Source organism: Vitis riparia, chromosome 4 (genome assembly GCF_004353265.1).
Source record: "Vitis riparia cultivar Riparia Gloire de Montpellier isolate 1030 chromosome 4, EGFV_Vit.rip_1.0, whole genome shotgun sequence".
Classification (NCBI taxonomy): domain Eukaryota; kingdom Viridiplantae; phylum Streptophyta; class Magnoliopsida; order Vitales; family Vitaceae; genus Vitis; species Vitis riparia.
This window is the reverse complement of record NC_048434.1, coordinates 9,889,986-9,907,207: the sequence shown is the minus strand read 5'-3', so window position 1 is coordinate 9,907,207 and position 17,222 is coordinate 9,889,986. Positions and strand designations below refer to the sequence as shown.

General features: G+C 31.6%; 1 protein-coding gene across 1 annotated transcript; it reads right to left on the bottom strand.

The window, feature by feature from the left end:
• Nucleotides 1–5,881: 5,881 nt before the first annotated feature.
• Nucleotides 5,882–8,039, bottom strand: LOC117913222 (protein ROOT PRIMORDIUM DEFECTIVE 1-like). The gene has a single exon (XM_034828184.1). The coding sequence runs from the start codon at nucleotides 8,037–8,039 to the stop codon at nucleotides 6,837–6,839; it is 1,203 nt and encodes a 400-aa protein (XP_034684075.1). The 3' UTR covers nucleotides 5,882–6,836.
• Between the last annotated feature and the right edge of the window lie 9,183 nt (nucleotides 8,040–17,222).

Sequence of the window (17,222 nt, the reverse complement as noted above, 5' to 3'; positions counted from 1 at the left end):
TTTTTTCTCTTTATTTTCTTTTACGAGGTCTCTGAACCAAACGTTGCCTCAGAACTAAACATTGCTTCAAGGCACAGGTGGTTGGACCAGCAATGCCCCCTAAATCATGTGAAAGTCTAATCACTGGGCTAAAGCACAATGTTAATCGTTAATCTAACTTAGGGGCAGATTCGCCCCTGAAACAAAATGCTGGCTCAACCACTACCCCAAGGTCCCATTATAATGTTGTTACTTTTTAGGCATTTATAAGAGACGTGTCACCAATTATGTGGGGGTCATAATTAGGATCTTATTACTGTCCAAGTCCAATAAATGGAAAAGTGCAACAATTCAGCGTTGGGGACCAAAATTAAATGTTAGATGATCCCAAAGCCTGGCTTGATGTGACCGCCGAGCTAAGCTTTCAATATCCTTCTTGGGGGCATGACATTCATATTCTATAGTAACACTACCTCCATTTCTTTAATAATCCAAATTTGTCACCAATGGAGGTTTGGTGAAGAGATTGGCACCTCCTTCACTTTTTAGATGAGATACTAACTTCATGTGAAAGGTTTCATTCTCTAACGTAAACTTTCTCTAAGTTAGGTTTGATTCTTTAACATTAACTTTTTTTTTTTGTTCTCTCTTTAAATTTACTTAAAATACTTATTTTCTTCTCTCTTTTTTTCCGATCAATTGAGGTCTTGTTTGAATGGATTTTCTATTGTCCATTTTTAAAAATAAAAAATAATTATAACTTTTATATAAAAATTAAAATTTTTATTTACAAAAATCATTTATTTTAAATTCTAATTATGGGAAAATATTGTATTTTTTAAAAAGTTTGTATTCATTTATAATTCTATTTATGAATAATTTTCAATAAATCCTAGAAAGTAAAGTTGAAGGAAATGAAATTTTATTTTTGAACATAAGTTCAATTTTTTTTTTTTTTTATCAATGGATTTGTGGAAGAAATTAAGATATTTCTCCATAAATCAATTTGAGAGTATAAATAAATAAATAACTCTATGGTCACTGGAATTTTAAAAATATATATCGAATTTTCATATTATTTCCAAAACACTTGCTCCTAGGATTTGGTGACATATTATAAATTAATTTCAGGATTAAGTTGACTAGTTTTCTTTAAGTTTATTTTCTTTAATAGATAAATAAGTATTTTTAAATAAATTAGATTTTGTCGTATTAATTACAATTACAAAATATATGTTTATTAAATTGGATTTCGGATTAATTGAGTTCTGGATTAAAATTACATTTTTTTTTCCTTTAGGATTGAGCTAAATATAGGTATTTTAAAAAAGGAAAAATGGGATAAGGTTGAAGACCCAAAATCCGTCTTTCTTTTCTTGGTATTCATGACTAATTAGAGGAATGAAGGGTACTGCAATATGTCACTATACCTTTCCAATAAGTAACTTGACCTTAAAATCTAATTTTTTTCATAAACTTGTTTTTTTTAAATAAGTATTCACATAGTTATATATATATATATATATATATATATATATATATATATATATATATATATTTTGTTTTCCCTAAAAAAATAAACTAAAATAAGTTGTAACTCTATTTTTTTTAAAAATCGATTTTTTCACAAATAAAAATAAAATCTCACTTTTGAATAGGAATACACAATAAAAATGCAAGTCCACAAAGGTATAAAATATATGAAAATAATGGAAAACATATTATCAACCTTTTATTTCTTAAATTTTAAGCAATTAAAATATATTTTATTTTACACGAGAAGACTAATTAACATTTTTTTTATTGCAACGATAAGTACCCTTATTTTGACACCTCTATAAATTTAAAAACTAATAATTAATTGATGTTTGTATGCATGAAAATCATACATATACACCCTTGTCACTAAAATACCTTCTCTCCATACTTCTTTTCTTCTTTTAGTTGGACTCTTGTTCATTATTCAAAATCAAAATAGACATTGAAGTTTCTCCAATTTCAGAAGGCAAGGGTGAGGAATTTTTATGTGGGTTTGTATAATGATCCTCTAGAGTTTGAACTTTTTTAATTTATTGTCTTTGCATCAAACACTGAAGTTTGAGGAGTGAAGTTTGACTCATTCCTCTCTTTTATGTTTTTAATAGTGATATGTTGAAAACCAGTTTCACTCAAAAAGGGTCCGCTACCTTATGTTTCCAAGTGAGTAGACTGATTACAATGCAAAAGTGCATTTTCTTATGTGATTTTCCTATTCCTTTATGGGAAATTTTGTGTTGTAAGAATATATCATTTTTGTTGCTGGGCTCTAGTTTTGATACTAATCTTCTTTTGTCGTGCTTCTAGTGTAGTTTTAGTTCTATTTTCAAGGCAATTGGAATCATGACATGACTGGCGTGAGAGACCTTTGGAAGGTCATTTGGCACCATTGGCAGCTAGGAATTAGATGAAAATACAGTGAATTCATCCATGGGAAGCAGCCCGGTGGATGGACGGTATGTCAGGTGAAGAAGGAAGGAGAATGGTGGTTCTGAATGAAGCTCGAATGCACTTTCAAAACCCCTTGTGAATCAGTGACTTGACTGTAAACTCATGCAAAATTGACCTATGCAATTTCGAATGCCCATACGAAACCACACGACAACTACATTTGTGCGAATCTTAGGCGGAGACTAATTCAAATGGCCATGCAAAACAAAAATGAAGATGCTCAAAAGGGGTGCAATGAGCTACACACTCTGCAAAAATGCATTCTAAGGCTGTTTTGGAGTTGTTGCAAAGGGGAGATCGAGATGAGCGTGATCCATCCTACTCTATTTGCAATGCTTGGAAATCATTCTTAAGGCTACTATAGGGACATGGAGCCATGAGTGATTGAGCTTAACCTAGTTGAAGGTTGATCTAATGTTGTTAAAGGCTTGAAATGATTATATTTTAGAATTAACTGGTTAAAAGGGTTGAAATAATAATCCTCATATTCATGAATTTATCTTTTTTCATGTTTTTAATTCATTTTTTACATAAATATCCTTAATTATTTCAAGTATCTATAATATATTTTAAAATAAAATATTAATTTTAAAAATATAAGATATATTCTATTATTTTTTGTACTTGAACCAAAAACCTATATCCAACATTTAACAAAAAATTATATTATTTTTTAAAAATCTAGTAATAATTTTGAGCTATAACTTGATAAGAGATCCAAACACCCGAAAAACAAATTGAATAAACAGACTTGTAAAGCATTTCTAATAAAAGTGATAGCAATAGAAGTCATGCAAGATAAAATGGAATTCATCAAAATAACCTTGGAAGGGGTTCTTACTCCATACTAAATAGTAGTGGAAAGAGCGATGTAAAGCAACCAATTATAGTAGAAGCTAGAGTCTTTACAATTTTATTTGTTCCTTCAGTCTTTTACAATTAGAAACTACACTTTCAATATCTAGCAATGATGGACAATATATGCCTCTAGACATGACTAGAGGCAACATGCTTCAAGCTTTACCAAATGAACAACTCAAATCTCCATTAGATGTCCAAATTGTTCATACTTTCTTTTGTAAGGTCATATGGGATCATAGTTTCGCATGTCTAGCAACAATTTTAACTATTTTGTTTCTTCCTGGACTAATAGTCTTCATCAAGAACTCTTCTTACACTCAAAGTTCAACATATACACCACACAGGCAACACAGCTTTTGTTTGGTGCACCGCATACCAAAAGGGTACCAAGTAAGCCAACAAAATCACTTCACTATTTAAGCTCCAAAAAAAAAAAAAAAAAAACACATAAAAAAGAACTAACCAAACAAAATCAACATAAGAGGAAAAGTGCATGTATTCCCAGAGAAGGATCTAGGAGAAAATACAAACAGTCGAAAATCCAACACCACTTAACTTTCTGATTGTTCCATGGGAAAATAAAACCATGTCTTTAGGTAAGAATGAGATTTTAAAATGTTAATGATCAATCTTATCTAAACCCTGAGGGGTAACTCAGTTGGTCTGACCTTGGGTTTGCTCCCCAATGATCACCAGTTCGAATTCCTCAGAAGCACTGAAGGTTTACCTGATCGTTAACTTCAGGGCCCCATCCGTGGTTTTAGTCGAGGTGCGGAAGAGTATGACAGTGCTTTTTTTTAGTTCTTAGAGAGTACACATATCAGTAATAGGATAAAATCAGTTAAAAAGAATAAATCAATAAACATGTAATGTAACTGGAAAGTTCTCCCATCCACAGGCAAGCCAATGGACCACTTTTTCTTAACATGAAGAGCAAAAAACAAAAGGTACATGCAATTCATATTAGTGAAGACATCATCATTCAACATGCATCCATGCAGATCACGGCTGACACTACCATTCAATGTGCTCTGCTCCAACAATAATTACTCACTGGACACAAAATGAACTCACCTTAGGCTACTAAAGTCTAAAACCTTGAGGCAAAACAAAATTTAGCAAAGAAAGCATCCTTAGGCTTCTCAAATGGGTTAATCTGGGTTTAAAAATAAAAGTTCAATTCCATTTTTACTTGTTTAAAATGCTTACAATTGCTATTAGGACAAGACCCAAATTTTTGTTTCTTCAATTTGGAATGCCAAAAATACCCAACTAGAGTCCGGCCCACACCCAAAAGAGAGTACCCGACCTGGACTGTAGAGTTCAGATCAATGCACCTAGCAACTGCAAATCATTCATCATCTTATTAGAAGTAGAGAATTTGAAAAATAGAAAATCTCAAACAACCATGATTGAAAGAACAGAACAAACACAAAAACCACAGATGGGGATCCTCATTATAAAAATTGGATGAATGAACCAATGTTTATTATATACAAGAGAATATACCAAGTCAGCCCTAAATTTTCATTTCTGTTTCTTACAATTTCTCAGCAACCAAACAAAGAGCACAAAACCCTAATTTTACTTTGTAGACAAATTAATAGTACCAAACAAGAACAAGAGCCAAAAGAAAAAACTAACATATGCATGCAATTGAGATTTTCTTGAACAGAATCTGTTTGGTTACTGAAAAATCAACATGAAAAATCGATGGAATAGTTAGGAAGCTAGCTGAGCCCTAGAATCTGCTAAGAGAACTCGAACAATTCATTTTTCGCCTTTTTTTTTGTATTTTTTTTATTAGGTTGCAATTTTCTCAGCAACCAAACAAACATTAAACTTGAAACCCTAGAGAGAGAACGAGATATAATAGAGAGTGAAAGAAAAGAGGAGATCTAATTGTGGAGGGAAAGGGAACGAGATGGTCAGGCTCCCACTAGTGAAATTTTTTTGTCTTGTCAACATTTAACCAATTTGAATGATTTATATATATATATATATCTAGAGAGAGAGAGAGAAAGAAGAAAATAAATAAAAGAAAATACAAAATTTATTTTTCTCTACCTTATTCAGGTTTCTAAGTTTTACTCAAACTGATAATCTTATGAAAAATATCTGCCATGAATATATGATGTGGTTAAATATAATATTTTATCATGAGTACAAATTTCATCTATAAAAAATTCCTTTTTACCATAAAAATAAAATTTGTTACAAAAATCTTCTTTTATCCATAAAAATTTATTTGTGCCTAAAATTATATTAGCTAACAAGAAAAATAAGAGAATAATGATTTCTCGTTTAACAAAATAATTTGTACACAACAATATATATACTATTCCAAGAAAAAAACTAATTTAGAAAAGTCAAACCTATAATTCCCATGATTGAAGGGACACTATAAATCCCATGATTGAAGGGATAATTTTCCTAACTATATATATACACACTGAATTGTCAATTAGGCTATAACAACCGTACAATTCAACATTAGCAAAATATGAAATTTGTATATATATATATGTATGCATGCATTCATGCATGTATCAAAGACAAGAAGAATTAAGTATTTAAATTGAAATCCAGTCTCACCTCCAAGCTTATGTCACCAATTTTTACAACCTCACAAATCAAATATTTTTAAGAGGATAAATCTGAAAACCATCATATTGGAGAATTAATAGCCATGAGACTGTTAAAAATGAAATCCCCTATCTTCATTGTTCATCCTTGAGCATCACCACAGAAACCAAGAAGACCTTTTCAGAGTCTTAGGTAGGCCCATTAATTCAAGAAAAATCATTCCCACCCCCTTCAACATTGGAACCAAGAGAAACAACACAACGGCATTGCCTTTATGGATATGAACTTCCTCTATTAATCTCCTCAAGTTGCCCTGGATCAAGACCCATTTTCTCCCAAGGCCTCACTTCAATTCATCACAGTACTCAGTTGAGAAGGTGCTTAACTCTGGAGCATCTGATAAAGAATGGTTCCAGACAGAGAGGCCTGTGAAGAATCTTACTACTGCTTTCTGTTTCCACCACCACATTTTTACATCATCAGTAGTTCTTGTTTCATACATTCAACAACCAATGGAAAAGCCTTGTTAGCCTGGTTAGTTTAAATGCTCAATTCAAGATGGTACAAACATCTGGTAGTTAATTCTTTCAAAGGAATTGTGTATCCTCCATCTTCAACACCTTTAGCCCAAAAGAAACTGTAAACAAATTAAGGTTTTCCCTTGGCAAGAGATTTAAGTTACCATCTAATGTCACAACCTTGCCATTGCCAACAAACATACATAAAACCATCCATACGTGTTTGGACAATCACACATTTCCATTGAACCTTCTTCATTTGGCTTTTCTAACTTCATTTTAGTATAAATTTCAACCTTCTTCCTGCAATTGAGTATCCTGAGGCTGGGGCCTTTCCCAATCTGAAAACTTCATCCACAATTTACAATTGTAACTCCCAGTCACATGTAAGATGTCATCATGACTTCAACCGTTGCCGCCCTCCTCTTGCAACTTACCCTCCTCACAACTATCCATGTCCTGGAGTGTTGAATCACTGGAAAATAATCCATGGCGTCCCAAAACAACAAGATCAAGAAGCTTCCTCCTAGCATCATACACAGGATTTGGATCAATCAAACAACCCCTTTCATAAGCTTCTCTCAAAAAAACCGTATGCCTCTTTCCCTTGGTTGACAAATAAAACATCCCAGGGTGGTCCAAAAACAAATCCCTTATATTCAAATCAATCCCAAACCATTTCCTAAAATGACTAATCTTCTCCACTTCCACCGTCTTCTCCACTGTCAAACTCAAAAATTCATGAACAATTGCAACTGCCCGTTTCTCCAACCCCATGATTCCAGACTTAGACTTCTTCTTCTCCCCCATTTCCTCATACGGCCCCACATACGGCAGCCTCTGCCACTCCTTAACCTTGGCCTTAAAGTTCTTCCCCAACCTCATTCCCGGAGGAAACCCATGCTTGAAACTAAACCGAAGTTCGAGTGGATCAACACTAGAACCACAATCCTCCTTACAACACTCCATAATCCTCCAATTCTCAACTGCAGCCCTCAAATTACCACTAGGAATTACACTTACAAGCTTCAACAAATGAGTATTCGGTTCATTGCCATCACAAAGCTTAAAAAGATGGGGGTTTTGCAATATTACCGAGTCCTCGAAATCATCAGGAAGGCCAAGCTCCCTCCAAACCTTGAAAATCGCTCGAAGCGGCAACGATCTCGCCACCGTGGACATGGACAGCAGCCGAACCAACCGGTCCACCACAATGGGCATCGAACCGCGTATTGCAGCCGCTTCTAGGCGGGCAATTTTGATTGCGGCGTCAGTCAATTTGCAGAAGGGCAGGGACTTGGATGGGTCATAGAAAATGTGGAAAATATGGGGGTATTTGCGGAGGAAGGAGGCAGCACCGCGGTTGAGGTGGAGTTTTTGGGAGAGATTGGAGAGGAATTGGAGGGAGACAGTGGGGTTTTTAGGGTTTGCAAGGATGAGGTCTTGAACGGCGATGACTTTGAGTAGGTTTTTGTAGTTGTCCATGAGCTTCTCGAATGTGGGATCTCTGGCTCTGGAGGCTACATATTGGACTGAGGTGGTTTTGAATCGGACGGATGTGGAGGGAGGATGAAGAAGAATGCGTTTGAAAATGTGGTGGGTGGCCATTGCTGTTTCTTCTTCCTTCGATTTGGCGCTTCTAATAGTATGTCATATAAAAATTACTATTACTTTTTTTAAAAAAAAATTAAATTTTAAAATATATTCAATTAAACATTTATTTTTAAAACACACCTATAAATAATTAAAATATTAAAAATATTTATATCAAAAATATAAAATATTAAATTTATAAATTTGGGATATTTTTCATCCAATCTACTAATAGTACAAAACATGTCATGCATGTAGAGGTATATGTGATGTGGATTTCACAATTAAATCTCTTATTTTAATACTATCTACATTTACTTTTTTTAGTGATGTAAACTTTTTTTTTTTTTTTTTTTTTTTTTGCGGTCACCATCATTTTGAAGAGATGCTAAAATATCAATAATTTGATATTTAAAAATGATTTTTTTTTTCTAATAATAAATGTGTTGTTATTATATTAGATAAAAAATTGAAACTTAGATATGAATTTATTTTTTATAGTCAAACTTTTAGTTTTCTACTCATTATTATTTAAAATAATTTTTAAACTAAAAATTTATTATGATAATTACAACATCTATAAAATATCAATAGTTTTTTTTATCATTTCTAAATAATAAATTTATTATCATTTTGTTGAATAAAAACTAACATATGAATTTAATTTTTAATAAGCATTTGACTCTTTTTTTTCTCTCTAAATCTATGTTTCAAATAAATTCATTAAAGGTAATTTTGAATATCTCATTTGTAAAATATTAATAATTTAACATTTGAAGATAAATTGGAATTATTTATTTTTAATAATTAGTAATGATTTGCATTATATCTCTTTGACCTGCCAATGACTTTTTTAATAAGAATATTAAAATCTCATTTTATTTATTATTAACAATCATTCGTGAAGGTAATTATTTTTAACTAAATGAGATTTTAGACTTGTTTTCATATATTCATTATTAAAAAAATTGGTTTAATAATAAATTGTTTATTTCAAAGAATTTATGAGTAATTTAAAATTAATTAAAATAATATCTAAAATGACATAATATACCAATAATTAAGTTAATATTATGATATTCATCAATAAAAAATATTTAAAAATGGATATATCAAATATATTATCTCATAAAATACGATTATATTAATATATAATATAGTGCAATAAACAAGAAGAGTATAAGAATGTCCTTTAGTTTCTTTAAATAAATTATTTTTTATTTTTTATTTTTATCATTTTAAAATTTCATTTTATTAACAATCATTCAAGAAGGTAACTATTTTTTAACTAGATGAACTTTTAGAGTTGTTTTCATATATTCATTATTAAAAAAAGGTAGTTTAATGATAAATTATTTATTTTAAATAATTTATGAATAATTTAAAATTAATTAAAATAATATATAAAAAGACATAATATACCAATAATTTTGTTAATAATATGATATTCATCAATAAATAATATTTATAAATAGATATATCAACTATATTATCTTAGAAAATATTATTATATTAATATGTAATATAGTATAGTAAATAATAATAGTATCAACAGGAGGGGCCTACGGCTGTGGGATCTCAGTGTATGTTGGCTTGGTATAAGTAGGCATAATATGAGGTGCCTTTGAGTAGATGGACTCGGTACACATGGGCCCAGAAAAAACGCCCTCAACAAAATGCTCTACCTCTGTTTGAGCGCTCAGTTTGAAGTGGGGGTATCTCAAACTTAGGGCCAACTTCCTGGCCACCTTGCTGACCATCAATACCCTAGTTATCTTGACCATCACTTCCCTCCATTTCTTCAAATCCGATACTCCTCTAACCTAAAAGGTGGAGGTGCCACTACTCTATCCACCTTTCTAATCTTAGAGCCATCTGTTGGCTTCTCAAACTTCATGTGACCCATAGAGAGTATTGTAAGTATTGTTGTTGAGTTTTTATTTAAGTTCCTCAATGAATTGAGATTGAACATCAATCCAAGAAGATAAAGAAACTAATACTAGAAATCAAATCAAAACAAAACGCAGGATTTACGTGGTTTAGATCCAAGATTGAATCTTACATCCATGGATCAAGATAACCTCCAAAAATCCACTAAGATTGAACGATTTTACACCCTCAAGAATCTTTGAGAATCATCAAACTCTCACTATAGTATAGTGAAAAAGACTCACACTTTGAAATCTTCTCACTTCTTTTCTCTAATGAAGTGATATCTAACATCGACATGTTTGGTATTTTCATGAAACACGAGATTTTTACACCACTGAATTGCACTTTGACTATCTAAAAATATTTTCACTATATTATTTAGTACTCCAAGCTCCTTGACAAGTCCTTGCAACTAGAGAGATTCTTTCAGGGCTTCAGTAGCTGCTATATATTCAACTTCAGTGGTTGAAAGTGCCGCTATTGATTATAGTTGGACAACCTTCTCTTATCAAGATCCCTTGCATAATCTGAATCCACATAACCTATGATACAAACACCCTTTTTAGAATATCCAAACTTCAATCCTACCTAAGAGATCCTCTTACATATCTTAGCAACTTCATTCCAATGTTTTCTACCCGGGTTAGCCATAAACTTACTCAAAACACTTATTGAATGAGCAATATATGGTTGTGAGCACACCATTGCATACATGAGTGACCCTATAGCATTAGCATATGGAACATAATTCATATCTTTCCTTTAAACTTTGGATTGAGGACATGTGTCATTGACAATCTAAAATGTCCTACTAATAGTATACTTACAGGTTTTGAATTCTCCATGGAAAACCTCTTCAAAACCTTTTCTAAGTATCCCTTTTGTGACAAGAATAAAGCACAATCCTCTATGTTTCTTACAATTTCCATGTCGAGTAGTCTTTGTGCATTCCCAAGATCCATCATATCAAATTTTGACTTTAGAATCCTCTTCGACTTTTGAATTTGTGACTTCTCTTTGCAAGCCAATAACATATCATCGACATATATTAGAAAAAACATCATCAAACTTTCTTGTAACTTCTTGTAATAGAAGCAACCATCATAATTGCTCTTTTTGAAATAATCTTTAGTATAAAGGTGTCAAACATTTTATTCCGCTATCTTAGGGATTGTTTCAATCCATATAATGATTTTTTAAGTAAACACACTAGATGTTCCTTTTTTGGCTCTTTAAACCTTCAGGCTGAGTCATTAGAATTTTTTCTTCTAAGTCTCCATGTAAAAAGGCAATTTTAACATCTAGTTGCTCCAATTCCCAATCAAATTGAGCTACAATGGACATCAATACTCTAATTGAGGTATGTTTCACCATTGGAGAGAATACTTTAGTGTACTCAATGCTCTCTCTCTAAGTATACCCTTGAGCCAGTAATCTAGCTTTGAACCTTATGGGTTCATTCTTAGTGGCACCCTACTTTCGCTTGAATATCCATTTACAACTTTCTACCTTTTGATTTGGCTTTCTTTCTACAAGCGCCCAGGTCTGATTTTTCTATAAGGATTCAAATTCTTTAGTCATTGATGTGAGCCATTTTATTGATTCCTTGTTGTTTATAGCTTCTTGGTAAGAGAATGGCTCACTCTCTTCATACTCCATTCAGTCAATAAAACATAGGCAATCAGATATGCAAAACCAAACCTATTCGAGGGTTTTATGTTCCTCTTAGCCCTATTCCTTGACAAAAGATAATCAAAACCAACTTCTTGTGAGTTGGTTCCTACACCACCTTCAACATTTGAACCTATCACCTCAGTATCTTCTATCTCTAGGCCACCATGTGCTAAATTTTTTTGTTGATCATGACCATCTTGAGATGATAACTCCACCTTAAACTCAAAATGGTCTTTATCAACTGTCAAGCTTCTATTTTTAGAATCTTCCTTTATACCTGTAGTGTTAGTCCTCATAGAAAGCATTTCATTTTCATCAAACACAATATCACGACTTATTATTATTTTAACACCCGGAGATCCCTTATTCCATAGCCTGTAACCTTTTAACACCCTCTGGACAACCTAAGTAGATGCATTTTATTGACCTTAGTTTTAATTCTCCTTCACTTTGGTGAACATAAGTTGTGCACCCAAAGATTCTAAGGTGATCATAGTTAGAAGGATTTCCATGCAAAAGCTCTTCTGGAGTTTTACAATCTATAGCATTAGATGGAGCTTCATATACTAAATAGCAAGTTGTCATTAAAGCTTCACCCCAAAAATGTTTAGGTAAACCAGAACTATACAACATACACATTACTCTATCTAAGAATGTCATATTCATCATCTCTACTAAGCCATTTTGTTGAGGTGTTTTCCTTACTGTTTTGTGTCTTAAGATACCTTGATTTTTATAAAACATTTCAAATTCATTATTGCAATACTCTAGCCCATTATCTGCCTTTAACACCTTTACTCTTTCATCATTTTGATTTTCAACTAAAGCCTTCCACTCCCTAATCTTTATTAAGACAGTATGTTCATCTTTAGTTTTTAACAAGTATGGTCAAACTTTTCTAGAGTAACCATCAATCAAGGATAGAAAGTACTTGTTTCCACCATGAGTAGAAGCTCTTAAAGACTCCCATAAATCTGAATGCACATATTTCAGTACATCCTTTGACTTGTGTATTGCAACTTTGAATGTCAACCTGTGTTGCTTGCCAAGAATACAACATTGATAAATACAATCTTGCTAATGTTATCTCCACATAATATGCCTTGTTTGTGTAGTCCTTTTAGACCTCGATCACTTAAGTGACCAAGTCTTTTATGCCAAAGAATTTTTTTATTAGTTTCAGTTCTTAACACTGATCCCACTAAAACTTTTGATGTGTGACCTTCTAGGATATACAAGCCATTTCTCTTCTGACCCTTCATGACAACCATGGCACTTTTTGAAATTGTTAATTTCCCATTTTCTTCTTTAAAGTTATAACCTAATTCATCCAAAGTTCTAAGAGATATTAGATTTCTTTTTAGGTTTAGTACATGTCTGACATCTCTGAGAGTTCTTGTCATTCCATCAAACATGTTAATAGCCATTGTGCCAATTCTAGCCACGCTACAACTCATGTTGTTTCCCAGCAGCACCTTTCCACCATTAACTTCTTGATAAGATGAAAACTATTCTTCTTGGACAATATGATAGGTGTAACCCAAGTCTAAGACCCATTCTTTATGATCTTGACTCAATGTAACAGTGAGTACCTCTACACTATCATAACCATCATCTATAATGGCAACACTCCCTTGTGCTTGAGTCTTTTCTTCTTCTTGTCTATCCAGATAGATTCTTCTTATATTGTTGCAATAGTAGCACTTGACATTCTTATAATTTTTCTTGCCTTTGGACTTTGATTTTGAACTAGATTTTCCTCCTTTTCCATTGTTATTTTTGTTCTGAGGTCTTCCTCTAGCAGTTAAACTTTCACCATTGTTGATTTTTTCAGAGGACTTCATATCCAACACCTTAGCATTTAAGGCATTTTGAACATCATCAAATGTAATGGCATCTCTGCCATATTTCAAGATTTCTTTAAAATGCTTCAAAGATTTAGGTAAAAAGTTTAAGAGAATGATTACCTTATTTCATCCTCCACCATGATATCCAAACTCTCTAAATCTAACACTAATTTATTAAACTCATCTAAGGCATCATCAATTGGTTTGGATTTTTCAGTCTTGAAACCATATAAATATTCCTTAAGATAATTGAGATTTAGTAAAGCTCAGGTATTGTACAGTTCTTTCAGTTTTTTCCAAACCGCAGCAAAAGTTTTCTCATGAGATATTTTTCTCAGTACTTAATTAGAAAGACTTAATATGGTCCAACTATAAGCCTTTCTTTGAAATTCTCGTCTTTCCTTTTCCATCATGCTCTCTAGAAGATCGTTATCAAGCAATAAAGCCTTTTCAACCCCTTATTGAATCAAGATGGCTTCCACCTTCATTTTCCACAACCTAAAGTCATTTATGTCATTGAACTTCTTAATATCATACTTTATAGCCCACATTTTTCTTTCTTTGTTCTTAATTTGGCTACAATACCAGATGTTGAATTTTTATCCAAGTTCCTTAATGAATTGAGATCAAACACCAATCCAAGAAGATAAAGAAAACAATCCTAGAAATCAAAAGAAAACAATACTATAAATCAAAACAAAACAAACAAGATTTACGTGATTCAGATCCAAGATTGAATCTTACATTCATATATCAAGATCATTTGAAAAAAATCCACTAAGATTGAACCATTTTGCACCTTCAAGAATCTATAAGAATCATCAAGCTCTCACTATAGTATAATGAAGAAGACTCACTCTTTGAAATCCTCTCACTTCTTTTCTGCAATTTAGAAAACTCATTTTTTTTCACACTTTTATACATGAGTACATGAAAAAAAAATGCTAAGCAAATAGGTGTGCCAGCTCACACTTTCAATTAGTTAATCAACTAACTTTGCTTATGTGATCAATCAATTTTGGACCACCAATTTCCACAATTGTAAATGCTCAAAACATCAATATTATGCTCTTTAGATATATTAATCCTAACCTCCTTGAACATCTTCGTGAGAAAAGTGTCCATAAGGATGAATTCAAGTGCTACTCTCACAACACGCAATCATGTGTTGCATCATGATATATCCAAAATAAATCTGATGTCCAGTCAATATAGAGTCAGTGAAAAATGTCTTACAATACGAGACCTCATCCTTATGTCCACATAGGGATGGCAATATGATGGGTTCAAAATAGATCAAAATACTTGAAGATACCTTTAGCATTGCACTTTTACAATTAGTCATTTGAAAAAAATAATAATAAATAAAGATAGATGCTTTCTTGACCTATGAGAAAGTGGTTTTTGTTGCTTGAGTTGAGCTAGGTTGGGGGGAGGATTAGTTTTGAGTATTATATTCAAGGACTAACTTAATTATACTCAAGATTTGTTTGAAAAGATTGTTTCGGGAATGAAGTTGGATATGTCTTTGATACTTTAATTTACATGATATTCTTTCTATTAGAGATAGTAAATAAGCTAGGATTTTGTTGATACTTATGGAGAGTAGGGTATGCTTGCTTATCAACCATTTATGCTATGGAAATTTTAAAGATATTTTCAAAATGATTTACTTAAGTGACTTATGATTTCTTTTTTTTAGTATTATTTTTCATTCTTTTTGTCATACCATTGCTAAGGGACTAGTAATATGTTGGTTAGGGGGAATGATTACTACTAAAAAAACATATTATAGATAACAATTGTCGTGCATTTCACATCTTTTGAGTAGTAACTATGCTTAAAATGTTCAATTAATATGTTGTTGCCCTTACAAAAGTTATTAATGATTTTTGTGAGGTTTGAAATTATTTCAAGGTATGATTTTGATCAATTAAGTGACAAAAAATATGAACTGACTTGAAGAAGGCAAATAATATTGATAATGATCCAAATGCATAATGAAATAACTAATGGAATTGGTTTGGATTGAGATTTGGGTTGATTGGAGGTAGTTAGCTTGGAATCAAAAGAAGAATATAGAAGAAATGACAAAGAGAAACTCAAAAACCATATGTTGCAAATTCGCATGATCATGCAAAAATTTCACATGACTATGCGAATTAGACCAAATGAGGAATTTGTGTTGCAGGCTAAGGAGGATGTCTAAAATGATTTTGCATGAGCATGTGAAATTTGCACAACCATGGAAAATCTTCTAGAAAGCTCCTTATTATTGCTGCTACTCCACTGAATTTTGCACGATCGTGCAAAATGAAAGTCTTCGTGCGAAATGACTCAAAATCACGTGAAATGGTGAATTTTTGCTAAACTCCAGATTATTGAATTGAGAAGGTTTTGGAAGACCTCTTAGATGATGTCAATTGTCCACTTATCCTTGGCATATAAATAAAAACTTGAATCTCTCATTAAAAAAAAATTTAGAACACTTTTGATTGTAGAATTTTCTAGATTCTCTCTATTAATAAAATTCTCTATTTTCCTTCATTTTTTCTCATTTTCTCACTAGTCAAATATGTCTTATGAGATCAAATCTCCAAGCATGAGTGGCTAATTCTTGTTTTTCTCGAATGAAAGAGGATCTAGAGGCAAGTTCTATGATGAATTAGATAAATGAGCTTTAATTATAAAGGTAATTTGATCAAATTGATTGATTAATTAAATTTTGAGGATTTTTTTATTCAAATTATCTTGAATGACTATTACATTGCAAACTAGGTAGATTCATTAAATTCTTAAAGCTAGATTTGATTAGATCAAATAGTTGCATTATATGAATCATTGGAAGATAATTTAAAATGAATTGAATATATAATTTAAATTGATCTCTTGGATTAAATAGCCTAATTTGAAGAAAAATTAGATCTAGACTTAAACCTAAATTTAAAATTAGTTTAGATGAGAATTTAAGTTTTTAATATAACTTGATGAAAAATAGATCCTAATACCTATTCACCCTAAAGATTGTTTTCTAGAAAAATCCTAACTCCAGGAATTTCTTTGTCATATTAATTTTTTTATTTTACATTTTATTGTTTTTCCCAATTTGAAATTATTGTTATTTTGATTTTTTTTTATCATGAATTTTCAATCCGATTTCACTTAATAACAATCATTTCTTTTCTCCCCCTCATTGAAGCCTTAATTATAAAAAACAATCCATCCCAATGGACGACACCTAAAATCGTTACCATCATAACTTTTGTTAAAAACCTTTTTTGCTAAATTGATCTCTTGGATTAAATAACCTAATTTGAAGATAAATTAGTTCTAGACTTAAAGCTAAATTTAAAATCAGTTATATGAGAATTTAAGTTTTTAATCTAACTTAATGGAAAATAGATCCTAATACTTATTCACCATAAAGATTGTTTTTTAGAAAATCCTAACTCCGAGAATTTCTTTGTCTTATTAATTTTTCTTATTTTACATTTTATTATTCTTCCTAATTTCAAATTATTGTTATTTTGATTTTTTTTTTATCACAAATTTTTAATCCAATTTAACTTTATCACAATCATTTTTTTTCCTTCCCTCATTCAAGTCTTAATTTTTAGAAATCCATCACAGACACCTAAAACGGTTACTATCGTAACTTTTGCTAAAAACCCTTTTTGATTAAACAAGAATTACTTTAACCTAATTGAATTAGGTTATAAATTTGTTTTGATGCAATAGATGGCAA

Excerpts from the sequence above, each read along its gene's own strand:
- LOC117913222 (XM_034828184.1), bottom strand. The coding sequence starts at position 8,039 with ATGGCCACCCACCACATTTTCAAACGCATTCTTCTTCATCCTCCCTCC.